Genomic DNA, 27,059 nt, shown 5'->3' on the forward strand with positions numbered 1-27,059 from the left:
GCGCTCTACCGCCGGGGGGGCAGTGGGGACGTGGGGGGGGTTGCAGGGCGAATGTGGTGGGTGAAGCCCTCGGTGCCCCTGTGAGGAGCTGAGCGGGGTTATTTAAGGAAAAAAAGGGGAGAAATGGGGAAATCCCAGGGGTGCTGGCCGGTGGGGCTGGAGCAGAGGCCCCTGGGAGCCCCAGGGGTCTGATGATCAAAGCCTTTTCTATTCTTTCTTTCTCTTCCTTTAATTAATTTTTAAAAAATTATTATTAATTCAAAATCTTCCCTAAAATCTTGCTGGGGCTGGGTGCCCTACGGCAGCCGGTGTTCTGTGCGGATGAACGTGGCAACCTGCAGGAAACCGGCCTTAAGCAGCTAGCTGTTCACTCTGGAGCGGAATGGTGGGTATCTAGAAGAGACCTGGAGTTCTGGTCATGGGTGGGGGCTGCTGCTGTTGGATATCCCCTCCCCCACTCCCCTCCCACCCCTCACCCCCCCCACCCCCCCCGCTCCAGGGCAGGCCTGGAGGTGGTGGCTCCGGCGGGTTAGTCCAGTCCCCTGTCCCTGCTGGGCTGGCTCCCAGCCCACCGGTGACCTTGGGCAGAGCTTCGTGTCCCCTTCCCAGTATGGGGGCAGGGGGAGATTGGGAGAGGGGGGGGTGTCACGGGCCAGTGGGGGGATCCTGAGGGACACTGGAGGGGGGGGGCAGGAGGAGGGGTGACATTCAGGGGGGCTGGGGTGACCCAGGGTGCTGTGGGGGCGCAGAGAGGTGCCGTGGGGGTGGGTGGGGTGTGACACGGGGGGGTTTTGGGGTCGTGGGGAGGTGCGCTGTGGGGTGTCACGTGAAGGGAGGGGGGGGCAGGGGCGCGGGGAGGTACCTTATGGGGTGACACGGGTGGGGCCGGGGAGGTGCCCTGTGGGGTGACACGGGTGGGGGCGCGGGGAGGTGCCCCGTGGGGTGACACGGGGGGGGGGGGGGTGACACAGAGGGACCCGGGCCGGCGACACGCGGGGGGGGGGGGGGGGGGCGAGGCGATGACCCGGGAGGGGGGGACGCGAAGAGCGACCCACGCAGCGCGGGGGCTGTGGGGGCTCTTAAAGGGGCCCCGCGCCCCCTCCCACTCCCCGCGCGGAGCCTTGCGCTGCGGGGGGTGGGTGGGTGTGCGCCCCCCCCCCCCTCCCCCCCCCCGGCTGCGAGGCTGCGCCCCGAGGCGACGGGTGCGGGGGGGGGCGGCGAGCGGGCGGGGGGGGGGGGGGCGGCGCGCGGCCCCTTTAAGAGCGGGGCGGCCCCGGCCGGAGCAGGAAGGAGCCGCATACGGGCCTCGGCGAGCAGCTCCCGCGGGGCGGCCAGAGCCTGCTCCGCCCGCCCGCACGGCTCGGCCCGGCCCGGCCCGGCTCGGCTCGGCACGGCGCGGCCCGCTCCGCTCGCTCGGACCGCTCGGCCCCCGCCCGGTACGGGGAGGGGGGGGGAGAGGTGGGGGGGCGCATGGGGGGGGGGGGGAATGGAGGCCTGACCCCCCCCCCCCCCCTCGCCGGGGGCAGCACTGGGGTTGGGGGGGGGGGTGTGGAGAAGGGGGGTCGAGGGGGGGGTCTGTGGGGCGGGGGGGGGCCGGGCCGGGGCGGTTGCCCCCCCCCCACAGCGTCCTCCGCCCCCCCCCGCCCCCCCCGCATGCATACGTTGTACTTGGCCGGGCCGTGCTGGGGGGGTCGCGGAGGGGGGGAAGGGCCCTGCGGGGAGGGGGGGGGGGAGTGTGTGTGGGGGGGGTGCGCACCGCGCGGGGGCTCTTGGGAGTTGTAGTCCGGCGTCCGCGTCGCTCCGCAGGTGCGAGGGTGGGTTCGGACTCCGTTTCCCGGTTTGCCTTGCGTGCTCGGCGAGTGGGAGGCGTGTTGATGGGCAGCGGGCGGGGCCAATCGGGGCGCGCCCTCCGCCCCGCGCGCCCGCCCGCCCGCCGCCCGGCCCAATGGCGGGCGGCGCGCGGGGTGCGGGGTGGCCGAGGACAGGCGCGGCGGGGCCTTGCGCTGCCTCCCCGGGCGGGCCTGCGGCCCCCCCCCCCCCCGGCCCCGGCCCCGGCTCCGGCCCCGGCCCACACCCCCCGGCCCCGTCCCCGTCCCCTCCCGGCCCTGCCCGAGGGAACCCGGGCGGCGGCCGCCGCGGGGCCGGGACCTCGCCTGGGCGCCCCCCGCCCCCCTCCCCCGCCCGGCCTCCATTGGCGGCGGCCCGCCCGGGGGAAGAGGTGGGGTCGTGGCGCCCGGCCAAGGCTCCCTGTGGGCCCCGCCGCCAGCGGGCCGCGGGGGGGGGGCGGCCCGGCCCGGCGAGGGGAGAGGAGAAGAGGAGGACGAGGGGGGGAGGAGGAGGAGGAGGAGGAGGAGGAGGGGGGGGCCGGGCTGCTGGGTGGGGTCCCCCGGGGCGAGCGTCCTGCCAGCCCGGCCGCGGCTGGGCCGACCCGTGCGGGGGCGCCGGGCCGGGCCGCTCCCTTCCCCCCTTCTTCCCTTCCCCCCCCCCTTCCCCTTCCCCGCCGGGGTTCCCCCGTCCCCGAGCACCCCAAGGTCGTCACCGCGGGGAACCGGCCTGGGGAGAGGCTGGCCCGGCCTGCCGGCTCTCCCTGGCTTCGTTCTGGGACGGGGGTGTTTGTTTGTTTTGTGTTTTTTTTGCCCACCCCTTCCTTATCTCCCCCCGGCCGGCTCCGCACGCACCCCCGTGTGCTGAGCGGGGAGAGGGCGGTCGGGCAGCCGGCGGCGGTTCGCAGTGATAATCCCCCCCCCCACCCCTCCTCCTCCTCCTCCTCGGTGGTTGGGGCCCTGAAAGCCGTCGGCTGGGCCCTGCGTAGAGAGGGCTGCCCTGGAAGAGGATAAGCCTCTCTCCCCGCCGCTGGACCTGCGCAGCAGCGAAGGCCGACGAGTTGGCTGCGGAGGTTGACATGAGGGGCAGCATCCCTCGCTCGTAGCGAAGGGGAGGCCTCTCTGCTTGGCCAGGGTTGTGACACTTCCTTGTCTTCGCCGTCCCCCGTCTCGAGGTTCTTGAGTTTGGGGCGGTGGGTCGGGAATCGAGCTCGCCCTTCGGGTACCCAAAGCTCCCGTGCTGAGCTCCCCGAGATAGAGCCGAAGGTTACTGCCAGCTTCCCCAGGAGCGCTGCGTTTGTGAGCCTGATGGCAGGAGACAAAGTCACGGGCAGATTGCTTCGGTGACCGTGGTCTGAAAGCGGAGGCAAGCTGGTTGCTCCCTGAGGAAAGGGCTTTGTTGCTTGCATTGGGTCAATAGTGCGGGAAAAGCCCTCGGACCTGCGCGTCGACCGGGACTCCTGGCACCTGGGGCTTCCTCTTGCCAGAACTTTTAAATCCCGGCGTTCCCATGTTGAAAGCAACAGTTCCTGTCGTGCACCCACAACCGATGTGACTGCTTGTGCCTCGTCTGGCTCTCCCATGTGCTCAGTTCCTGGAGACCCTCTTACTTGCAGGGCAGCGGGAGGCTGGGCAGCAAAGGTTCTCTCGGCTCAAGGACTCTTGGTAAGAGTTTGGTGCTGGTCCGAGTTCAAGATTAGCCGTGTTCCCCGTGCTGTTAATTGTCTTGGCTATCGAAACCATAACTTATTATATAAGTACTTTATAGACACGGGTAGAGAAGGTCTCTGCCTGGAAGAATTTACAGCCTAATGAGGGTTGAAGTTGTGTGCAGTGGAGCTAAAAGGTCATCCCGTCATTTTAAAAAGTGTTGGTTGTTTTTTTTTGTTTGGGGTGGGTTTTTTGTTTTTTTTTTTAAGGAAATGTTTTATTTCTGAATGTTTCTGCTGGTCCTGGTTGGAAATTGCAGTATGTGGGCACTTCTGGAGGCTGATCAGGAAGAGACGGGCTGGCTTAATTCTGATGGTGTGCTGGAGATGTTGTATTTAAACAACTTTTAAAAGGGGAAGGAAAAAAAAAAAGAGAGAGAGACAGAGGGAAACTGAGCAGTTTATTAGAGAGGAGCCATTCTTGTTTAATATTCATTCTGGCCCCTGTTTAGGCTTGTTCTGGTGAAAGAGGGAGTGAAGAGGCGCAACCCAAACATGGGTGAGATGGTGGGATTTTTCCACCAAGCCTTAATTGCGTTAGTAACTCAGGGGAGGGTTTTGCAAGGCATGAGCTCTTAATAAATTTGGTGGTGAATGAAAGTAGTTCTTCATTTTCTGCTGATCTGCAAGTCTTTATTTTTTGCTCTTTATTTTTTGCTCATATATGCATCTTGTCGCTTTGTGGTAGCGGGTCCGATGATGATCTTTAGCTGTATTGTGGGCTTAATAAGAAGCTCTGCTTTGCAGAGGTGCTGGGCCAGCCGCGGCTGGGTGGAATTAATTTGGCATGGTGAATGCGGTGGGTTTGCTTTGTGTTTTGTGACTTTTAAAGCAGAATTGAAAATTACAGTTGTTTTCCCGGCGTGAGAATCTGGATGTCGGCATGGGACGCAAATCAGGGAAGAAATTTATGCTTATATCGAGGTGCTGTGATGGTTTGGTTGCACTGCCTGTCTTACTCGAGACCTCGTTTGGCAGATAAAGTGCTACCTGAGTGCTGGGTTTTAACTCTGTAGAATCGAATCCCCTGCAGGTGTCCAACCTAAAAACTGGGGGGGGGGGGGCTGTGAAATTCCTGGTCTGCACTTGAGACAGAGCCTAAATGCTTGAGAACTGTGGCTTAATCTTGATTAAAACTGACACTTCAGGATTTTTTTCCCAGTCTCAGGATGCTGCGTTTATTGAAAGAGAAGACTTCTGTGGCAAACAATTAAAATCCTACTGGTTATCTTGCATAGTCAAAGCAATAAATAGTTGCTCTTAACTATGCTCTCAACCAGCCTTAACCTCAAATTTGAAGAGACTGGTTTCAATCTGTAATTAAAAGCCTTTTGACGAGCAAAACTCGGGGAAAGGGAGAAAGACAGTGAGTCCCTAGGATGAAGAGAAGCATTTGCACCCAATCCCATGACTCTTTGATCCAAACCGGCGCATGTTTGTGTTCCCGATTGGCGTTAGCCGTGTGTCTGTCCCGATACCTGTGCCTGGAGCATCCCGCTGGTCCTGGAGGAGCTCTGGTAGGACGTCAGAGCGGGAGTAAACGAGGTCAGACAGGCGTCGGGATCCTCCGCGAGTATCCAGGGACAATTGTTTCTCGCCCAGCTCCCTGGCCGTATCGTCTTCCCTCCGTGCATAGTTTCAGTTTCCCTGCCTCCCCGGTGTCATTGCTGGCTCCTGTAGCAGAGTCCAGACATGACTTCCACAGTGCAAACGGTGCAAAAGTCGTTCTGTGCCTCGAATCGCGGTGGGGCTCCTTCCCCAACCCCGGAGACCCAGCCGTCTGAGGGACTTGTAAATCTTCCTGCGAGATCTCGGGCAGCAGCTCCTGGCTGCAGGTGGAAGGAAACTATAGGGATCAGCGTCCTCTCTTAATGTGACAAGGTGCGAGAAACTGGAAACTGGTGCGAGCTGCCCCGTGGCTGCAGGTGGGAGCCAAGGCCACGTCGGTGAGATGAGCCGCAGATCCCCTGGCAATCAGCGGCTTTCCGACGCCGTTGCTTCGCCGACCCCTTAAAAAATGCGTACAGCCGGACTGTCAGGAGCGCAGTCTCCCTGACGACAGCCTTGCTGTCTCGAACACTTTTTGCCGATCTCCTCCAAGCTGTGCATGGATCCGTGTGCCCTTCTGGGGTGCCAGGGTCCGGGCAGAAACACACGGCGCAGGCGCTTGCTGGGTGATTTCTTTGCCTGTGAAGGGTCAGCACTTTCGGGACCCTTTTCCTCCCGCTTTCCACCCCTGTGGTTCCGTAATGCCCATCTGAAACTGCGTGAAATCCTCTCCCTGTTGCGGGAAGGACTGCTGCTCTGCTTTTTTTTAAGAGCAGGGGATGCTCCCAAGCGTCCCAGCGCTGTTTTAACTCCCTCTTGCCTGCTCTTAAACTGCAGTTGTGTGCCCTGTTTCCTTCCTGGTTCGTGCACCTACTTATTTCCCACCGGCAAACTGGAAACCAGTAAGTAGATTTTTTCTTTTTTTTTTCTTTTCTTTTTTTTTTTTTTTTTGTTTGCTTGAGTGCCTACCCGACACGGAGCTGGGCAAGCATCGAAGGTAGGCTTGTAGCTACAGGTTGCTGCTCTCTAGTTACTCGGAGCCTCTTGCCCCAACAGGCAGAGTACATGCGGGTACCGGTTCAGCGTTCCCTCCCTTCATCCCCGTGCTGCCCAGTCGTGCGCCGAGGAGGGAAGGAAAAGAGCTTCATGGCAGGACAGCATTGCCGGGGATGAAGCGCGTGGCATGCTTGCTCTCAGGATTCGCTTTTGCACGTCGCGTGGAGTCAAGAACGGCGAGACGAGCTGTCTGTTTATCCACAAACTAGGAACTACATAAGGGACTGCCCTGCCCGGTATGCTCTGCTTTGTCAGTAAACTCCAATCTTATTCTTTTTTTTTTTTTTTTCTTCCCTTTTTTTCCCCCCTTCCTGGTGTGGAAAAGGCAACCGGTCTTCGAGATGCCATTGGAAGCAATTAGGTTAATGCTATACCTCCGACATCGAACGAGGAAGGCAGTAGGAGCGGGGCAGGAAATGTCAGGCTTCTCGGGGGGAGGACGCGGAGGCTGGGAGGGGGAACCTGTGACATGGCTGCGGGGTGGGAGAGGGACAGGTTGATTTGGGGGCTCGAGAGGGAGCTGGGCTGGAGAACCGGGTGTGCGGGGAGCAGGTCAGGAAACAGGCAGGCTCTGGGGGGGGACCTGCAGGAATGAGGGGATTTGGGATTTGAGCCGTTCTTGTGGTTCTCTCAGTTTAGGAGAAAGAGAGAAGCTGCGACAGGGGAAGGGGAATGTGGTGTGAGGGGAGCAGATGCTGTCAGCCTTTCTTGGGGGAAAACGCCGGTGGTGACTTGGGGGGATTTTGGCCAGAGTGGGGAGTGCCGGCTCTGGCCTCTTGCTGGTCTGTGGTCGTGCCTGGTCTCTGAAGGGGAGGAGGGTGTAAAAATACGACCCGCAGAAGCTCTCGTTTTCATCCAGCCTTGAGCGGCTGGGACATGCCGGTGGTCCCGCAGCCCCCGCTCAGCCCTCGTGCTTTGCCGAGCAGTGGGTTAACGCTGGCAGTGGCTTCGTTTCTTCGTGACGAGTCTTCAGTCGCTCCCGTTGGCGAAGGGGCCAAATGTTGCCTTTCTGAAATACTGGCGGCTTATTTCTGCGTGGATCTCGGTACCTCCAGGCTTACCAGGCTTTCGAGTTGAAAAAGAAACCTTCCCCTTCCATACACACTGTGCTCCTAGGCAAGGGCTGCTCCTTTAGCCAGGATTGAAACACACAGAGTTTGATGTTGTGTGGGTTTTTTGTTTTTTTTTTTTTTTTTTTCCTTTGCGTGTAACTTCTCCTAAATACTTTAGAAAGCCTCAGAACGAGGGGCTGAATAGCAAGGGCTTGGTGTTCTGCAGGATCTCCTGAAAACCCCGCTGTGGTTTTGCAGGGAGCTGCTCTGTTGCTATACGGCAACAGCGGAGCTATGTGGGAGAAAACCCGTCGGAGGGCTGCGGCAACAGGCATGTGGGCACACTTGGGCTTGGCTTTTGAAGAGTTTGTTTCAGCAGCAAAACAAGCAGCTTCCATTAACGCAAGGGTGGCCGGCCTTCCTGTCCCCGTAAACCATGCTTGGACATTTTCAGCAGGCTGAGGGCTGTGTGCGTAGGCTGCAGCGGCTCAGCTGAGGAGAGGAGGGAGGCCTGGGAGCAACTCGCGCACAGCCTTGCTGGAGTGAAGGTGGGTTTGCAGTAGGGTCTGAGGGTTGCTGGGCAGCTCTCAGCCTCCTCGGTGGATGGCGGTGGCTCATTTCTTCTCAGTGCGGAGAAATTTGTGCTGCCTAGAGGCAGGCCCAGCATGAAGACCTCTTGTGATGCGACTCAGGACCGGCATGTTGAGAAACCCTGAGGCAGAGCAATGGTGCTGGTGATGGGCGGCTTCTGGCACAAAAGTAAACCCATGCATGCATCGAAGTTCAAGGGACACACACTGGCCTTGGGTCTGTGACTACACGAGCTTGAATCAAGGCACATTCCTCCTGGATTAAATATGGTCTCTGATGACAAAGGAGAAAATTGTCAAGGAGGTCTGGGTGGAGTAACCAGTTCAAGCTAACCTTGCAACATAAGAGGAGTTTTAGTATGTCCTGGTTGTTGCTGTCAGCGGGGAAGAGGGCCGTGCGTTGATCCGGCACGGGACGGTTTTGGAGGGGTGGCAGGATGGGGAGGCTCTGCGTCACGGCTGCCTCTTTCGGATGTGCCGTAACAGGTCTGGTGGAGGTTGGGCCACGGTGCTTCATGTGACGTGGCAGGCGGGAGCAGACCACTGCCGTCTGTTGGGGTCTAAGTTGACTTCTGGTTTTTGCCAGTAGTCGATGCTGCAGCGGAAACCGAACTTCCCTGTGCGCTGTGCGAGGCTGTGCTGTGCCCTGGAAGGAAATCCCTTCCCAGTTACAGACATCGGTAGGGATCCGCAGCGTTGCAGAGTGTGACATTTGGTCATCCCTCGTCTGTTTTCTTAATTGCGGAAGTTAGCTACCAGCATCTTTAGAGATGGAGCCACGCTGTGTCTCCTCTGGGCGGTGAATGCCATTAGGTTTATGTGAAAGCCATAGACCTTGTCCTGGGAGATGCAGAGTGCTTTCCCCCCCCCTCCCCAAGCACTAGGGACATGTCGGGAGTGGGCCCTGTGCACTGCTGCAGGTGACTTTCCCTTTGCTGGTTTTGGTTTCGTTCTCCTAGTCAGCAGTAGTAATGCTCTCTGTGTTGTCTTTGTGCTTAGAGGTCAGAGTTTGAATCAAAATACGGAGCCTGAATGGGGGAGGCAAGGAGGGAAACTTGCTGAAGGGTCGGTTGGTTGGTCAGACCCTGGATTTGGTGTTAAAGCTGGTAGTTGTGAGCCCTTTCCTCAGTGACGCTTGTCTTTCCGCTGTCCATGCAACTAGAAAAAAGCTGCATCTGGCATGTCCTTTCCCTTCTGGACCAACATGTAAAAAGCACTTAAATTCAAGCAGTTTTGGAAAATGAAGAGCAGCAAGCCCTTTTCCTGGTATGCTCCATAGCAGTGTCCCTAATGATTTCCTTTAGTGTGATGAGGAATCCCAGACCTCTAGCATCTCGTTAACAGCACCAGGGAGCAGCTCCACCCGGGTAGTCATTATCTCCCTGCTCTGTTGTGGTCGCACCATCTCTTCTGCTGCTTGCTTTGCAACCCAGTGCTGCCAGAGGACTTCACGAGCCCGGTTCCAGTTGCTCTTTCTCTGGTTCTGGCTTGGCACGTGCGGTCACTGTTACCCCACCAAAGTGTCGGTGAAGTTCTCCTTCGCTTCTTCCCGCTGCTGACACGGTGGTAAGGGCTGGGAGGGGGGCAGTTTTGAATACTGAGAAGATTATGAATGGGTTGAGGTGTAAAATTTAAATTGGTTTCTTGGGGATACCTTCAATCAGCTGCCACGGTTCGCCCGAAGTAGCAGAGAGATTGCTGAATTACCCCCAAAACCTGTCTGTCCAGGAGCTGCTAGGCAATGTGTCACCTTGATGAGAGGCTTGGTGGTCATCCCTTCATAGCCTGGTTCGATACCTGAGCTGAAACACTGGTGTAACGTGGGCTTGGGACTTCTTCATCCAAACTCTTCAATGCAGCTCTTCCAGCCTAATTTAGATTCTCTGCCAAATATATCAGACCTACGCAGGCTCCTCTGAATGAGCACAGGATGCAGCCGTTCCTGAGCGAGGAAATGGCTGGCTGGTGTCTGGGGGGAGGGCTGTCCTTGCTCCACCAGCTCTGCAGATCTGCCCCTTTTGGCCAGCCCAAGCAGAGGAAAGCACCACAGCAAAGGCAACTCTTGGCACCGCCCCTACCTCTGAGGTGCTCTGCTGTGGAAGGGGATTATTATTACTTTTTTTTTAATATGAAGGAAAATCAAGGTTCTTTATTACTTGTGGTCGTTAAAGTTCCCATGATGCTCATTGAGGGTCCGAGGGGCGTTCAATTCCAGCGCTCTGTCCAAACTTCAATGGGAGCAATTACCAGATATTCTTCCTACCAGAGTTCCCTTGGCAGCAGTAGCAGGATGTGGGATTCTCCTTTCCTGTCTGAACTTCTGTGCTGCTAAAGCGTTGTGCGTCCTGCCCCAGATACTGTTGTTTCTGTGGCGTATTAGGTGTTTCTTCCCTGTCGATATATGGCTCGTAAAGTGCTTTGGCTCTTCTAAGATGGGGGACGTGGCGTTGATCCGTGCTGAAGGATCGGCGTTGATGTATCTGCAGGTTTCTGGGTGGCTTTCCTTTCACCTTGGGCAGCTGCTTGGTATGAAACAGTCCTAGAACCAGGGCTGACTCTGTGCTGGAGCTTCCTATGCTGCCCAGGCATATATTTCTAGACAGTAGGGAGAGGCAAACCTCCCTGGCAGGTCAGACCTGGCAGCGGCAAGGAAAGCCCCAGCTGTTTTGCTTACCTGATAGTGGTGCGAGTTCATCGAGTTGGACTGAAATGAGGGGTGGTTGCTGTAACTGAGGAGCTTGGGCTGCCTTCTCGGATATTGTCATAGCACCTCGGTTGTTTTTCCACTTCACGTTAAATTTGAGACATTGAAGCGGGATGCTTGGAAAGCTCTGATCTTTGGAAGGATCAGAACAAAACAACCACCCCACTTTGAGGAACCAGTGGAGTGGTAGTTTGGTCTGGTTGTGTGATCAGGAGCCCAGTGCCTGTTTGGGAGCCGACTGAATCCTCATGATGCGGTCAGTCTTGTTCCTTAGATGAGCCTTCATGTGAATTCAGCGATTAGAGCTGCGGTAACAGAGACCTGTATTGAGAGCTGTGGCAGAGGCGCTGGGGGATAAGATGCTTCGCAGAGTCAGTGCCTTCAGACGGGGATTTGTAGGGGGCTGGAGGGGATGCCCGTTTGCAGAAAACAGAGCCATATTGTCCACAAAGAGGCCACAGATATTTGCAGGGTGCTTGTTCTGCTCTGATCTCTTCACTTCAATGGCTGCATGATCTTGGTCATGCCATATGTGTCCTCTGGTGTTTTACCCCAGATGCGATGTCCAGTCAAGATACAAGGAAGCTTGAATTCACTCTTTTTGCCGTTGATGGCTCGATTACCTGCTAAACACAAAAAAATTCTTCCCATTGCATTATCAAAATTTAGAGTTATTAGAAAAAAAAAAAAAAGTCGGCGTGCTTTTATTTTATCTTAATTTTTTCATACAGTGCAGTTTGCTCCTGTTGATGTGCAGGGTCTTCCTCTCAAGAACATGCATCTGTTTTGCAGGTCCACATAATTCGGATAGTTTGGCACTAAACTGCCGACAGCGCATTCCTTCTAGAGAGCAGTTGAATTTTAATAGCACCATAGAGTGGTTGAAATAGTGACTTCTCCCAAGCAGGCAAAACGCCCTCCTTCATTTCCTCCTGCCTACCATCTTCCCACCTTTTTGGCTTTATGCTGCTGCGTGCTAGGTGTGTTTCCCGAGGCCTCTGCATAGTTTAGGGTGGATCCTGGGCAGAGGGAGACCTGCTTGGGCTTGTCCTTGGGATGTTGCAGAGCTTGGTGTCAGCAGAGATGATGGCTCATGCTCCAAATGGCCGGAGAGCTGCGTTTTATCTCAAGGGACCCAGGCTTGCAGATGTGTCCATGCAGCTGGAAGAAGGAAGGGGGGAACTGGGATGATTGCTCCCTAAATATAAAGCGAAGAGACAAGGACTTGCATTGTGTGACCTATAATTGGGGTGAGCTATTCATAGGGAAAAAATGCCCATTTCTCCAGTTGGTGGTGAGTGAGGGCTAGGATAATGTTTGGGCCTTGGGCAGCAAACCACTGACTTTTTTTTTTTGTTTTTTGTTTTTTATAGCAACATTATTTTAATAATTCTTTTCTACCACACAGCAGCGCTGCTGCAAAGTCTGCCCTGACACTGTCATGTGCATTTCCTCTAAGAAACTGGGCGCAGCAACCTGTGATCTCCATTCCTTTGGTACCTTGAGCTTCAAGAGGCCAAATAACCACGTGCCGTAGCCCAAAACACAGTTGTTCCCAGGAAACCTTGCATTGTGGATCGTACCGGTGCCCTAAAGCCATTTTGCCTCGTGCTCGGTGGAAAAGGCGATGATAATTTTCCCTTTCTGCCCTGGGCAGGTGCGTAGTGTTGCTCAAGCTTCTCATCTGTGCTGCTGGAGTGGGTGGCACCTCTGCGGGAGAGGAGAGCCCTGCCTTTGTAAAGCGATTTGGGATCTTTTCCGGATGAAGAGCACATTGAAAACATTCTCTGTTACCCAGCTAACCAGATGTGACTTAGCTCTTACACCTGATACCTGTGTATTTCAGAGGTGGTGTAAGCTGCTCAGGTTCCTCTGTTCACCCAGCTAAATTTTAAAGAAATGCAAAGAAGCAAAAGGGGAAAAAAAAAAAACCCAACCAAAAAAAAACCCCAAACAACCCACTGAGGTTATGTGGAAAACTAGTAATTAAGCAGTGTTTTGTCAGCACTTTTGGTTGTGATCCCATCTTAATGTGGTCGTCTCATTTGAATGTAAATGTTAAATTCCAGAACTCCTGTAGGAAAGCGATTGGGTGACATCCCGCTGGACTCGAGGTGAGTAAAGTGCAAGCTCAGGGGTTTCGGTTAACGCTCTGTTCTGCTCTTTTGCAGTTCGTCTGGTAGGTCTGAAAGGAGCGAGTTGATAACTTGAGCTTAAGAGAATACCCTTTTAGTGTTGAGGAGCAGCATCAAACTACAGTCGGCCTCAGTGCAAAACCAGTTGGATGTGGAACAGCTGAGATTGCCGCGAGCAGCGTCTCGGGGAGGCGGAGGGCTTCCCTCGCTCGCAGCATTCAGCAGCACTTCTCTCACACAAAAAAATTACATTTTTCCGGCCTGGAATCAGGCTGCATTTGTGTTGGGCTGACCTGGGGAGCCGGGGATAGCCGAAGGTTGGTTGCGTTGGTATTTTGGAAATGTAGAGCAGGCTCAGCACGAATGAAAGCAGAGTTAGCTGAGTAGTTAGGGACGCATGTCGTGTTATGCCAGGTTTGTAAATAAGGTTTGTAAATAAATTTGAGAGCTCTGGTATTGTCGTACACTCTCTCTTTCAAATGGACTGTATTTTAAGTTGATGGTGCTCCCTCAGCTGCTACGAGTTGTATGCGAGGACGATTTCCTAACTTCTCAAACGCAGCCACTTTGGGGTGAAATGTGGCATCTTTGCAACCCTGCAGAGACGCGCAGTCTGGGACAACAAGTGTGTAACGCCTTTTCGGCGGTTGGAGGGTGTAGAGAGAGAAAAGAGCTGCCTGGGAAATTTAGGTCAGTAGTTGAAGCTCCCCCTTGGTGGCCCATTCAGACCTTATTCTTGCCAAGGAGGGGACTAGCTGGCGGTCATGCCAGCGGCTTTTGTCACTTGTCACCTGGCCGTCGGGACCTTTCTGAGTGGATTTCACCCATCCTGCCGCCGTGGTGTTGCACGCTGTGCCTGCTCCTACTGCATGCAGGTGGTGGGGTTTGTTGGTGGTTTTTCTTTTTTTTTTTTCGAACCTTTAAAGGTGGAAAGCTCTGTCTCTTGTTACTAATCCCCAGGCTTTAATACTCTGGCTGTTCAGCCCCCTGAAAAGGGAAAAGGGTGTGATTTTTAAGGCTGTGTGAGTCTCTGGCTGTGGCTGGAGCGTCCGGGTGCCGAAGCCGTTCCTGGGGGTCTCAGGGCAGCCCGTTTGCCCCTCGACGTTCTCGGCCACCGCAGATGAGGGACACAAAGGGCGTGTTGTGCGAGGAGAATGAGTTGCGAAGTTGTACAACTTTCCATGCCAGCCCTCGGCAGTCTCATGACCCTGCAGCCGTTCCCACACTGTCCGGCCGATTGTCCTGGCCCCCTGGCCGGAGGGGGGGTGACCTTGCCTGCACGGCCTGACTTGCTCCCCCAGGCCCCCTCGGTCCCCGGAGCCGGGCACGGCAGCCGACAAAGCCCGGTTGTGTGGGTGACGAAGCTTGGCTGCCCAGAAGACTATTGCCTGAAGCCTCAAAATGCTTCACGCAGCTCAAATTCTCTTTAGAGGGAGGGGGGGGGAAAGCTTTGTAAAGCATCTAATTTAGAGGGGAAGGGGGGGAGAAGGCTCTGATGTCATTTGCAGGGCCAGGAGGCGTTGGGGGTGGGCACAGGGGTATCAGATGCGCTTTTCTGGGGAGCGGAGTGCCGTGGTGGCTCAGATCGGGGGCTTTTGGGCAACTCTGGGGCTGCCCTGGTGGGAATGGGGCAAGCGATGCTGAGGCAGCGGAGGCTTCCCCTGTTGTAGCCCAGCCTCTCGGGAAGCCTGGGGGGGGGGGGGTGTCCCTCGGACCCCCTGCGGATGCAGAGATGCGGTGACCTTGCCCAAGGTCACACCTGAAGCCAGTGCCTGAGTTTGGAGGAGTGCTGGCTTTCCTGGTCCCCATGCTGCGCTTAGCCATCAAACAGCCTTTTCCTCCCTAGCAAGGACCTTTTATTTAAAAAAAAAAAAAAACTGTGAAATAATGGCTCTGAGTTCAAATCCTACCACTGCAGGAGCCTGGGAGGTGACTCTGGGGTCGGTGCCCTTGCTCCGGGCGTCTTGGGAAGCTGCCTTGCTTCGGCGCTTGGTCTTGGTGGCAGGACTTGCACCAGCAACCTAGCACATCCAGCCTGGCTCCTCTGGTTCTTCCCTCCCATCCTGACCCCTCTCCATCACGTTGGCGTGGTGAGCTTAAGGCTGGTTTATGCATTACTGTTGTTTAATATCGAGGCATTTGCTTCAGATTGGTGTTTCACAGACTCAGAACTTCCTCAGAACCGCGTTCTCCTATGTTTTCTTTGTACAAAACAAGAAGGTGCAGAAATTCCTTGGGTTTTTTTTTCCCTTGGATTAATGAAGCTTTTTAAAAATCAGAAAATAGGGAGAACTACTGAGAAATCTGCTAGCAAGCCCAGAATGGGGGTGGGTGCGTATGTCGGGAAGCGAGCGTTGTTTTGCAACCTGGTTGCTAGCTCCCCGTGCTATAACGCGGTGCTGGGAGTTGCTTCCTGTGTAATTACTTCTGTTCTGGATGTGCTCCTGAGTCATCCATCCCCCCCGCCCCCCGTTGCGTGGGGCAGGCCACTTCCCTCTGTGCCTCAGTTTCCCCATCTGTAAACTGGGGACTTTGATACTTACGCTCGTGCCAAGCGGTTTTGCGAACGAAATTATTTGTGTGTGGATATGCTGCGGGTTGTGTTAGCCCTTAAGGATCCAGCGCTTGCCGGGGGTGGGTGTGGAAATACATTGATTTATAGGCAGACAGCATCTCTGTGGCAAGGAGTAGAGGGGTTTGCTGCTTGAGACAGAGAGGAGGGAAATATTATTCCCAATTTGGGGGATCAGAAGGCAGGGCCTGGGAGAATTCAGGGGCTTATTCAGAGCAGGCAGTGCAGTGAAGCTGGGCAGGTTTTGCTCTTGCCTGCGTTTGACCCCGGTGCCCCTCTCCCGGCGATGGGGAATCCCTTCCCAACAGAGGTGAGCCAGCACCGGGCTGCTCGGTTCACTCTGGCTTTTTCAGCCTTTGAAGAGAGGATGTATTTAAAGTCAAGTGGATCTGTTTCTGCCGTGCTAGCGCATCAGGAGTGACTTATTTATCTTTTCCCAAACAAACCCTCGGCATTGGAAAGAACTGCTGCTTCTGCTGAAAAGCCTTTCTGAGATGCGAGGGGCTGGTGCCAGGTCTGCTGCCGGCGCTTCGTGAGACCAGTCTCCTTTCCTCTCCGGCCACTGCAGAGGCTTCTGTTCCTGGGGAAGGTGCAGCGGGTGCCTTGGGTTTAAGTGTTTAAGCTCAGCTGTTTGTAAAACGCCCTTAGCAGCAGGCTGGGGTGGTTGGTGCTCCCCTGTTCCTGCACACCGGTGCCCTCGAGCACTGAGCTCGCTGCTGTGCCCTTTCCAAAGGATGCTCGCTGCCAGCACCCTGCCCGCATCTCTCTTGAGAGCGACTGCAGACCCCGGGAGCCCAGGGACGAGCGATGGGAACGATTTTCCCAACGATTACGTGATCGTATCAGGACTTTGGCTGGGCAGAGCAAGGCTGAATGAGCAGGGGACATTTCCAGTAGAAGTGGTGGGATTGGGAAATACTCCCAGAGGTGGACCGGGGTCCACCGGTGAGGCTCAAGCCACTGTAGCCCAACGCCGGGCACGCCTGCCAGCTCGGTCCAGATGCTGTCTGGCTGTATTAACCCTGGCCCTTGCCAAGGCTTGCTAGCTCTGGCCCAGATCCGTGCTAATTCAGCTGTTCTCCCAGACTCTATATCTTGAGAGCACCTGGGCTGTGTTTCTCCTCCTCCTTCGCAGAGTGAAGGTAAGCACGGGTCCGTCCTTGCCTGCTGATGGAGGCACATCTTAGACGCTGGGCAGGACGGCGGACTCGACGGTGATGTGGAGAGGTGCAGAGGACGTGCCAGCCGATAGCCAGTGCTTGTTGCAGAGCACGCTGGCGTCGGCGGACAGCTACCTGCTCTGCGTTGGGAGTTTGCCCGTGCGTTGTGATGCCTCCAAGCAGCCAAGGCCCCTGTGACTCATTGCGCTTTCCTTCTTCTCTCGTAGCCTTTTGCATCGAAGATGGCGGGTGGCGTGGACGGCCCCATAGGGATCCCGTTCCCTGATCACAGCAGCGACATCCTCAGCAGTCTGAATGAGCAGAGAAACAACGGGCTGTTGTGCGACGTGATCATCTTGGTGGAAGGCCAGGAGTTCCCCACCCACCGCTCCGTCCTGGCGGCGTGCAGCCAGTACTTCAAGAAGCTCTTCACCTCAGGGTTAGTGGTGGACCAGCAAAACGTGTATGAGATAGACTTTGTGAGTGCGGACGCCTTGTCGGCTCTGCTGGAGTTCGCTTACACCGCGACCCTTACTGTCAGCACTTCAAATGTCAATGACATCCTCAATGCCGCCACACTGCTGGAGATCCCGGCGGTAAGGGATGTTTGCACGGATCTCCTGGACAGGAAGATTCTGGCCAAAAATGACCAGATGGATACAGTAGATCAAATTGATCAAAGGAACCATCTCAGAGCAAAAGAGTACCTGGAGTTCTTCCAGAGCAACCCCGTCAATGGCCACCAAGGCAGCTTTCCGTGGACCAACCCAGAGTTGAGAGACCTTCAGAGACTGAACTTCCGAGGCCAAGAGGAGGAGGAGGAGCCGGACTGCAATGGCATAGAATTCTACTCGCAAGCCCCCCTAAACGAAAGACCAAAGCCGAATGACTGTGATCCTGACAGCAATTCAGCCATGTGGCTGGACAGAGAGGAGGAGGAGGCGGCTCCTGGCTCCTTGTTTTCACCTTCTCAGAATGGACATTACAGCGGCCGTGGCCTGCCCACACCGGGAGAAGAGGAGGGGACCCCGGGGGGGCCTCTGGACCAGCAGGAAGCCGGTGACTCCCCCAGCTTCGTTCCTGCTGGAGCGGAGACGGAGGATGATGTGAGGGAGGTGGATGGCTTGGCTGCTAGCGCCCTGCTGCAGCAAATGATGAGTTCCGTGGGGAGACAGCAGCTCGGGGAGGATGACCGAAAGGATGACGATGGGGTCATGGATTATTACTTGAAATATTTCGGCAGTTCGAACGAGGGCGACGTCTATCCGTCCTGGTCCCAGAAGGTGGAGAAGAAGATCAGGGCAAAAGCATTCCAAAAGTGCCCCATCTGCGAGAAGGTGATCCAGGGGGCTGGCAAGCTGCCGCGCCACATCCGCACCCACACCGGGGAGAAGCCCTACGAGTGCAACATCTGCAAAGTCCGATTCACCAGGTAAGGAGCGGGCGGACGCTGGAGGAGAGGGAACTGTCACACAAAACCGGCTCTTGGCTTCCCCGGGGGCCGTCGTGGGGCTGGTCTTGTGCAATTTTATCTTGCCTGCTCGGCTAATTTCCATCTTAACAGGTGAGTTGGATATGAAGGCCAGAGTTTTCCAGAGAGACGAGCGATTTGGGTGTCTGACTCTTGAGATATCTCAAGGGGCCTGTCTTGATAGCCAGTGCCACACCGTCCCAGTGTCCTGAATTGCTGAGCTCTGCTGGAAACCTGGCCAGACCCAGGCTTCTGCAGAGGCCAAATAACGTGGTTGATGAAATAGAGCTGCAGCCCTTGGTGTTTCCGTCGTGGCCGAGGAGCCCGGGGTTGAGGCGAGAGTCGGAGAGTCGTTTAGAAATGGCTCCGTGGGGTGACTGAAGCACCGGCAGCTGGTCATCGGGGTGGGAAGAGGCTGAACCCCCCCCCCCCCCCATTGCTCATGTCCTCTCACGGCGAACCACGGTGGGCTGAGCGATGGCCACCCCGAACAACACACAAACCCCCTTGCCTTGATTCAGCTCCCCGGGGGCGTTCGCCTCGGCGCTGTTTCTAATCAGGGTTCCTCTGCTCCTTCCCTCCGCCACGGGAACGCTGAAGAAAGGGGATATTGTTTGGATTCCTCCGGTTCACTCGAGTCCACGCGTCGCAGCACCGCCTCCTCTCTCTGGTCTCTGCGGCTCTGATGGCTGAGGCGGGGCGGGGGTCTCACCCCGGTCTCCCCCCGACCCTGCCGAGGGACCGCGTGGGCTGCCCGGCAGAGGAGCCAGATTGCCTGCCCTGCCTGCTCGTTGCCTGCCGAAATATTCCCAGCTTTGCGAGTGCCGACTGCTTCGCTGCCAGGGCTGGCCCTTCCTGAGAGCGTCTCCCCTTGGAGGACGGGGTCCACGGGGCTGCTCCCCGCCACGGGCAGCCCCTGGACACGGCAGGTGGCTCCGGCACGAAGCCGATGGAGCTGGGACGTGGGCTGGAGGCCGTGTCCTGCCCCACGGCGCTGCCGGCCCCCTCCCCATGGCCGTGGCCGCACCCAGCCCCACGTTGGATAGCTGAGGAATGCAGATAATGGCGGGGGCAGCATGCCAGCCCTCTGCCGCTCCCCCAGCACCCGGCCCTGCGCGGCTGGGCCCTGCCACGCGGCACCTCCTTCCTTGTGCCGGATCTGCCCCGCGTGTGCCGGGGGGGGCCTGTGGGTGCCGCGCAGAATCCGGCTGCCGCACCGGAGCGGTCCAAAGTCCTCCCGTGGCCGGGAGCCGGAGGATGCGGAAACGCCGTGGGGTCGCTGGCAGACGTCGGCGCTGGGGGGTGGCGGCGAGGGGGAGAGATGAGGGGAGGAGTGGGGCTTTTTGGGGGGAAAAGGAGGTCTGTGGGGCAGTGCCGCCTCATCGCTTTTCAATCTCGCCCTCCTCCTCTGGGTTTCGGATGGGGACCTGCTCCCTGCGGGCTCCCGGGAGGGCCTGGCACTGCAGAGAATGGGGTGGAAACTCTGTCTCCCAGCCCCTGTAAACAAGGCCCTTTCACAATATACCAGGGCTACGCTATTTTCCAGCCAAAATACATCCCCCTGCTTCTTCCCGCAGCCAGCGTTTGGGCACGGAGAAGCCCGGATGAGGACAGGGAGCCACGCTCGGCCTTGCCATGCCCCGTGGCGTGTCTCGCCCCACGGCAGCTGCTGAGCTGGCCTCAGGCGTTCACACCAGTGGTGGAAAATCTTCCGTGAGGCTGCTGCTCAAAATCGCAGCTGGTTTCCAGCTCCCTCTGCTCGTGGCCGGCTCTCCAGGGGGTGCGCCAGCCTTTCCCCCCCCCCAGCACAGCCTGCCGTGGGGTATGGCAGGGAGTAATAAACTCAAGCTGCCGGCCCAGGTCTCGTCCGCTCTGGGTTGTTTTCGGCAGTGGTGTCCGTGAGTTGTTTTTTGCTGCTTTCTCCCCCAGCACCTGGGCTGTGCTCGAAGCCTTATCTCAGAGGCTCCCAATGTAAAAATGGGTGCAAACGTGACCTTATTTTCCCCCTGATGTTATTATTCTATTGCATTCCTTCACCGCGCTCTCCTTCCTCATCCTCGTCACGTCGGGTGACAGTGCATTGCTTGAAAACAAAGCCCTCTGCCATTAAAAAAGCCGCGTATCGCGGTAGGCTGGGGAACCCTGGGCACGGGGAGCCTGCTTGGAGAGCAGCAGTCCCTGCTCTTGAAGGAATTTTTGGGGTAAAGGCAGGAGGACGAGCCGGGACTGTTTAGCACAGGGTGTTTCCCTGCCACCCCCTTACCGGGTGGGGACCGGAGCCTGTTGGTTTACGCTGATTTTTGCTCACTTGTGCTTCCTGGTTCCTCCGTGTTCGCAGGGGGAGGAGCGGCGGTGGCCCTCTAATAATCTTCTGAAAGAAAGGCAGAGTGATTTTGTAAAAATCAGAAATATTTATAAAATTTACTAAATTATAAAAATTTATTTAAAAAAAAAGCTGGTTTGATGTGCTGCTGCCTACCACGTTCTTCTAAACAAGGCCCACCTTCCCAGCCCCTTTGGGAGCTGCGTTGAAACGCGTCCTTGGTGTTTTGATCCTTCCCTTAAGGTTTAGGACTTCTTGAGGCCTGATGCTGCCAAAATTCCCCCCCGCCACGGGTGAAGGCAGGGGTGGCTGTGCTGCGACGGGGCGTGCGGGGCGGGAGCCTGCCTTTTCCATACGGGAGAGCAGAGAGGGATGGGTCCGGATCCGCTTGGCAAGAGGCGAGCGGTTCCCTTGCCCTCCGCCCGGGCAGGGATGGTGCCTCCTCGCTGCCTGCTCTGCCCCGCCACGTGCTTCGTGCCTCATTTTTTTTTCCTCCAGGAAGACGTGAGACGCTGTGGCTCACGTGGACTTGTTGGCCCCCCGGCCTGGCTGCTGCAACTGCCCTCCCCGGGCTCCGGCAAGCAGCGCCTGCGGCTGCGCGGGCCCTGCCAGAAGCCGGCCGGCCCTGTACCGGGCAATGCTTGACCCCATACTGGGTGATGCTTGGCCCCAGACTGGGTGATGCTTGGCTCAGTACCAATGCTCAGCCCCGTACCGAGCGATGCTCAGCCCAGTACCGGGGGATGCTTGGCCTCGTACCAGGCAATGCTCAACCCTGAACTGAAGCTTGGCCCGGGTACTCGAGCAATGCTTGACCCCGGACCGGGCGATGGTCAACCCTGTACTGGGTGGTGCTTGACCTTGTACCGGGCGATGCTCAGCCCTGTACCAAAGCTCAGCCCAGTACAGGGTGATGCTCAACCTTGTACTGGGCAGTGCTCAGCCCTGTACCAAAGCTCGGCCCAGTATGGGGTGATGCTCAACCTTGTACTGGGCGGTGCTCAGCCCTGTACCAAAGCTCAGCCCAGTACTGGGTGATGCTCAACCTTGTACTGGGCGATGCTCAGCCCTGTACCAAAGCTCGGCCCAGTACGGAGTGATGCTCAACCTTGTACTGGGCGATGCTCAGCCCTGTACCAAAGCTCGGCCCAGTACTGGGTGATGCTCGCCCTTGTACTGGGCGATGCTCAGCCCTGTACCAAAGCTCGGCCCAGTACTGGGTGATGCTCAACCTCATACCAGGCGATGCTCAGCCCCTGTAGCGATGCTCGGCCCCGTAGCGATGCTCGGCCCCGTGCGGGGCGCAAGGACGAAGGCAGACCCCCAGGCTGACCTGCGCCCCCCCTCCCTGTCCTTTCTCTCCCACGCAGGCAGGACAAGCTGAAGGTTCACATGAGGAAACACACCGGGGAGAAGCCGTACTTGTGCCAGCAATGCGGCGCCGCTTTCGCTCACAACTACGACTTGAAGAACCACATGCGCGTCCACACCGGCCTGCGGCCCTACCAGTGCGACAGCTGCTTCAAGACTTTCGTCCGCTCCGACCACTTGCACAGGCACCTTAAAAAAGATGGATGCAACGGTATTCCATCCAGGAGGGGCCGTAAACCCCGGGTGAGAGATGCCGGGGGTCTGCCTACCACCCCTACGGGGAACCCCGAAGATGGAAGTTTTCAAGCCGGTGGGGAGAGTCAAGAATCAGAGGACACCCTGCAGAGGAACGGCCAGGAGCAGCAGCACTTTGAGGATAATTCAAATAATGAAGCATCAGGATTGAATGTAGCAGGAGGGTCGTCTGAGGGTAACACGCAAGGACTCTCCTAAACCAAAAAAACAAAGTGTCACAAAATCTAGTTAGTACTTTTCCTCCGATTTTTCTCTTTAAAGATGTTTCTCTCCCTTTTTTTTAAAAAAAAAACAGAAAAAAATATATATATATATTATGTTTCCAATCTTCCCATCGTAAGCAGGGCTCCCCCGAGGATCCCTCAGTAGCCAAGGACCTTTTCTTGGAAAGGCAGATGCTAGGAAGCACAGGGTGGGGATGGAAAGTGGCTCTGTCACATGGAAAAGAGCTTCCATGTAAATCCAAAGCTTTATTTTGTGTCCAAACACACGTTAAAAAAAAAAAAAAAACAAACCTATTTCAGAGAGAGATCTATTTAAGAAAAAAAAAAGCAAAAATAGAAAAAAAAAAGTGGTAGGAGTGGAAGGGCTCTTTCAGGGCGGGCGGTACACGGTGCCTCGGAGGGCCGGGGGGAGCGGGGCCAGCCTTCCCCCCTCCGCTTTTTGGGAAGTTAAAGCTCCAGTGGCGCAAGATGTTTGGTCGTTGCTGCGTCCCGAGGTGGAGATGGCTCCTTCCAGGGAGATCGGGGTCGGTTTTTTGGGGTAAGGGGGCGTGGGTCCTTCCCACCAGCCCCGGCGCGAAGCCGAATTTGCCAGAGAGGGGAGCCGACGGCAGCGGCTCGGTGTAGAAAATTGCCGAAAATTGCCTAATCGTGTGAGTGGACAACCAAGATTTTGCAGGGTCGCTGTCGGCAGCGGGTGTCGGACACCCCGGATTGGGGACACCCCGGGTTGGGGACACCCGGGACCGGGGGACACCGGCTCAGCCGGAGCCACGCCGGTGCCACCGCCAACGGGTAACGCCGGGCGAGGGTGCGTCCGTCCCCGCGTGCGTCCCTATCCCGGGGTGTCCGGCTCATCCCGGGAAGGGGCTGAGACGGATCCGGCACAGCACAGATCCCACCGACCCCTTCCCAGCACCCGCTGCCCAGGCAGAATTTGGGGCTGGGGGGAGAAAACCCTCCCCCCTAGGCTATTTTAGGCACTGGGTCAGCGCAGCAGTGTTCCCATATGCCCCGAAAGCGCCTAAAAATGGCAAATTCCTTTTAAAAAAGGTTATTTGAGGTCTCCCTTAAAGGGGCAGGAGGCCTTTGGGCGGGGGGGGGCGGCACGAACTGCAGCGGCCCCAGCTCCCCGCAGCCCCCGTTCCCTATATATATATATATGTATGTGTATATATATATATATATATATATGCGCTATATGGCTCTAGAGGCGGGTATATAACCCTCGGGGTTAGCAGAGGACGATAAGAAAAGGCACCTTTCAGCTGGTCACCTGTTTTCTAAATGCACATTTTTAAATGAAAAAGAGATTTTAAGCCCTTTATTTTGAAAGCACTTTTTAGATTCTCTTCCTTTTTTTTTTTTTTTTGGTCTTTTTTTTGGTTTTTTTTTTTTTCCTTTTGGTGTTTTGTTTTTACTTTCAAAGCAAGAGCAGGTTTGGCCGAATGTATTTTGGAGAGGGAGTGAGAGGGGAGTGTGTGCTGGGGGGGGAGGGCTGAGTGGTGGGGGTGGGGGAGAGATGGATGTTTATTTAATGCAGAAAAAGCAATAAAAAATAAAAAAAAAACCATGATAAAAAAATAAAAAAAAAAAACAAACAAAGAAGTCTTAGCACTTTGCGATGGAACGGGTACTTTGAGATCACTTTATCTTAATTTAAAAAGCAAAAGCAAAACATGTTTACAAGTCAAAACCAACTTCTACGGAGAAAAAATATTATTAAAAAAAAAAATCCTAAATTTATTTTTGTAAGAAAAATGTGTATATATATATATATATTTAAAAAAAAAAATCATAGGCAGAATCCAAGTTCTATTTCATGGAGTAATAAAAGCCGCAAGGTGTCCGATGGGAGGAACGATGCTAATTAGGTTCTGTGACATGCCCTGACACCAGACCCTCCGAAGTCGTTTGCACTTCGTGAATAAAAAAAAAAACAAAAAAACAAAAAAAAAATTAAAACCACGGAAGCTTGAATTTTAGGCAGGAATCATGGGGGGTTTGTTTTGTTTTTGTGTATTGTTCATTTCTCCCCTCACCCTTTTTTTTGTTTTTTTCTTTTTTTAAATTTTATTTCTTCAATGTTTTCTAGCCAGTGCTAGTCCAGACGTCTCACCCATCTCCCCCTCAAACACACCGCGGAATGGGGGGGCCGTGATGCTCCCCATGGGCTTTGCATCCCTCCCGGTCCCCCACCCCAGCCCTGGGCAGGTAAATTCGGATCCGGGCGTCATCCTCCCGGAAAGGTACCGGAGGGACCCGATCCGGGCCGGCAGCAGGGGCTCTGGGGTGGGGGGGGCTGCAGCAGATAACCCCCCCTCCCCCGGCCGATGCCCCAGCCGGGCTGAACCTCTGCTTAGCACTGGCTAATTCTGGCATATGCAAAAAAAACAAACAAACAAAAAAATCAAGCGTGGATTTGTAAATAGACACTTACTTGAGGTTCTTTATTGTAATCGGAGTTGTGGTATCTCTTTTCTAGTTTGTGTTAATTTTTATTCCCGGTTTTTCCACCCACCCCCCCCGCCCCAGCTCCTCGCTGCTGCTGTTCTTCCTCCCTCCCCACTCCCAGCCCGAAAGAGCCTTGGAAAGTTTGGGGGGGCTTTGGGTGAAGGGCCCCCCGGCGCTTGGGGAATAAACCCTGCGGCTTTCTCTGCCCTGGCCAGCCCTTGGACAGCAGGGGGGAAAAAAAAAAAAAGATTGGGGGGGGGGTGGGAGGGGAAAGAAGGGGAGGGGGAAAAGAAAAGGGGGAAGAAAAAAGAGGGAAAAAAAGGAAATGGGGGAAAGAAAAAAGAGGGAAAAAAATGGGGGGGAGAAAAAAGAGGGAAAATAGAAAAAAGAGGGAAAAAAGAGGAAAAAAAAGGAAAAAGAGAAAACGGCACAAAAATAAGAGGAGAGAGAGAACTAGTCTCAGGATTCCCCGCGGCGAGAGCGTCCCCACGCCTGCGACGTCCCCGCGTCCCCATCCCCACCGGCCTCTCCAGGCCCCCCCGCGACCGACCCCGGCCCTTGCTGGCAACACTTTAGCACAAATTTAAGTTTGCACTAAAAACAACAACAACAAAAAAAAACCCCAAAAGCAAAAAAAAAACCAACCCCCAAACCCAGCAGGTTTGTCCCCATCCCGCAGCCATCGCCTGCCTTAACCCCCAGCCCTGCAGCAGCGACGAGGTGTGTCCCCCCCCCACACCGAGAGGGTTTGGTTTTTTTTTATTTCCTTGGTCGTTCTTGTCATTTTTTTTTTTTTTCTTTAATTCAGGTTGTGATAAAGTGTTGCCAAAGATACTGCTGAGTTACGCCGGGTCGGGAAAAGAAAAAAAAATAAAATAAAATAAAATTCCATAATAATAATCACCGGACAGAACCCAAAGGGGAAGGTCAAACAAAAAAAAAAAAGGACAAATTAAGTTTTTTTTTGGTACAAAAGAGGAAAAAAAACAATTGCCCCTGCCCCCCCCTGCAGTGGGGGGAGCTGGTGTGGGGCTCAGTCTGGGCTGGGGGGGGGCTCAGCCCTGGGGGTCCCAGCCCAGGACACCAGGCTGGGCTGGGGTGTTCCCCCCCCAAAAGCCACTGGTGACCGTGGGGGGGGACATTCCCTCCTAGTTTGGGGTCTGAGGGTGGCAAAGGGGGGGGGGCTGCAGGGGCTTCACCCCCTCCTGTGGCCGGGGGGGCTTGGAGGGGGGGGTATCTCCTTCCTTCCCCCCACGCTGCTTGTAAAGATGCTGCATCCAGCCCCCCCCCAGGGGCTTGTGCCCCACAGCCCCCCCCCAGCAATGGGGCTGGAGGGGCTGGAGGGGGGGGTCCTGTCTCCCCCCAGCCTGGGTAGTGAGGGGGGGCTCGTTGTTCCGCAGGAAAAGGGCTTATTTCCCCCCCCCCCCAAATTTCTCCTTCAGCACCCACTGGTTAGTGCCCCCCCCCAGCCCTTCTGCCCCCCCCCCCACTTTGGGGTGAGGGTCCCACCAGGCCCCCCCCCACCCCCCAAGGCTTGATTCGGACTATTTAAAAAGAAAATAAGAAAAAAAATTATATATATAGCTATATATCGTATCTATTTATATTTTCGATTTATTATGAAAAGTTTTATTTAAATAAAGAGGAACACTTTTTAAAAAGAGCAAATCACCACGGCGTCACAGGACAGAGCTTTCTTAGGGGAGGGAGCCGGGGGGGGGGGGGGGGGGGGGGGGGCCATGCCGAGTAGCAAAATGCTGCGTTTAAAGTTGTGTTTTCTATAAATTATATATATATATATATATATATATACACACACACCGAGAGCTTAAACTTCTCCTGGGGCAGGGGGGGTCACGCGTGAGGCCGAGCTCTGCCCGGGAACCCAGCGAGGATGCTCGAGATGGGGCCACTTTTTTTTTTTTTAATTTCTCTCTTTTTGTTTTTTTTTTTTCCTTTTTTTTTTTTCTGCGTCTTTATATATAATCTATTAAAGAGATTCTCTATCTAAAGCACTCGCAAGGTTTCAGCGGTTTTTATGTGTAAACTACTTTTGTGGTATATCTGGGTAAAGGAGCGAGGCGAGGAGGGAAAAAAAAAAAAAAAAAAAAAAAAGCACAGAAAAGACATTCCATAGATTGTAACTTTGATAGTTCTTTATAAAGTGTGGGAGACGAGGAAAGAAAAAAAAAAAAAAAAGAAAAAAAAAAAGAAAATAATAAAAATTGCACTTTGGGGGGGGGGCTTTAAAAAAAAAAAGAAAATAAACTATATATTAAAAATACACATGCAGCCGTTGGTCTTCTTGGGAGGCGGAAAAGCTTATCGAGGGTGACAGCCCTGGGGGGGTCCTCTATTTTGGAGCTGGGTTAGGATGGGTTTCTTCTTGGGTTTGGGGTTTGTTTTTTTTTTTTTCTTTTTTTGGTGGTTTGGGTGGTGAGGCGGGAGCTCCCCAGGCTGGGGGGGGGCTGTGCTGGAAGGGGGGCCCACAGCAGCATGGAGCAGGGCAGTTGGGGGTTAACCCTGATTTGGGGGTCCAGGGGGGTTGTTGTTGTTGTTGGGGGGGGGGTGTCAGTCCCCAGCCTGTCGCCGTGCCTCAGTTTCCCCAAACGGAG

At 55.4% G+C, this 27,059-nt stretch overlaps 1 protein-coding gene across 3 annotated transcripts; it reads left to right on the forward strand.

Moving 5' to 3' along the window:
* Positions 1-1,282: 1,282 nt before the first annotated feature.
* Positions 1,283-23,949, forward strand: ZBTB7A (zinc finger and BTB domain containing 7A). Of its 3 annotated transcripts, none has more exons than XM_052802576.1 (3): positions 1,283-1,436; positions 16,577-17,781; positions 21,514-23,949. In XM_052802576.1, exons 2-3 carry the CDS (start codon positions 16,592-16,594, stop codon positions 21,965-21,967), a joined length of 1,644 nt encoding a protein of 547 aa, XP_052658536.1. In that variant the 5' UTR covers positions 1,283-1,436; positions 16,577-16,591; the 3' UTR covers positions 21,968-23,949. The 3 variants fall into 3 exon arrangements, with proteins under 3 accessions (XP_052658536.1, XP_052658533.1, XP_052658535.1); XM_052802573.1 differs by lacking the exon at positions 1,283-1,436 and adding an exon at positions 2,362-3,488; XM_052802575.1 differs by lacking the exon at positions 1,283-1,436 and adding an exon at positions 3,500-6,372.
* Positions 23,950-27,059: the final 3,110 nt, after the last annotated feature.

This window comes from Harpia harpyja, chromosome 11 (assembly GCF_026419915.1).
Source record: "Harpia harpyja isolate bHarHar1 chromosome 11, bHarHar1 primary haplotype, whole genome shotgun sequence".
In the NCBI taxonomy this organism is placed as follows: domain Eukaryota; kingdom Metazoa; phylum Chordata; class Aves; order Accipitriformes; family Accipitridae; genus Harpia; species Harpia harpyja.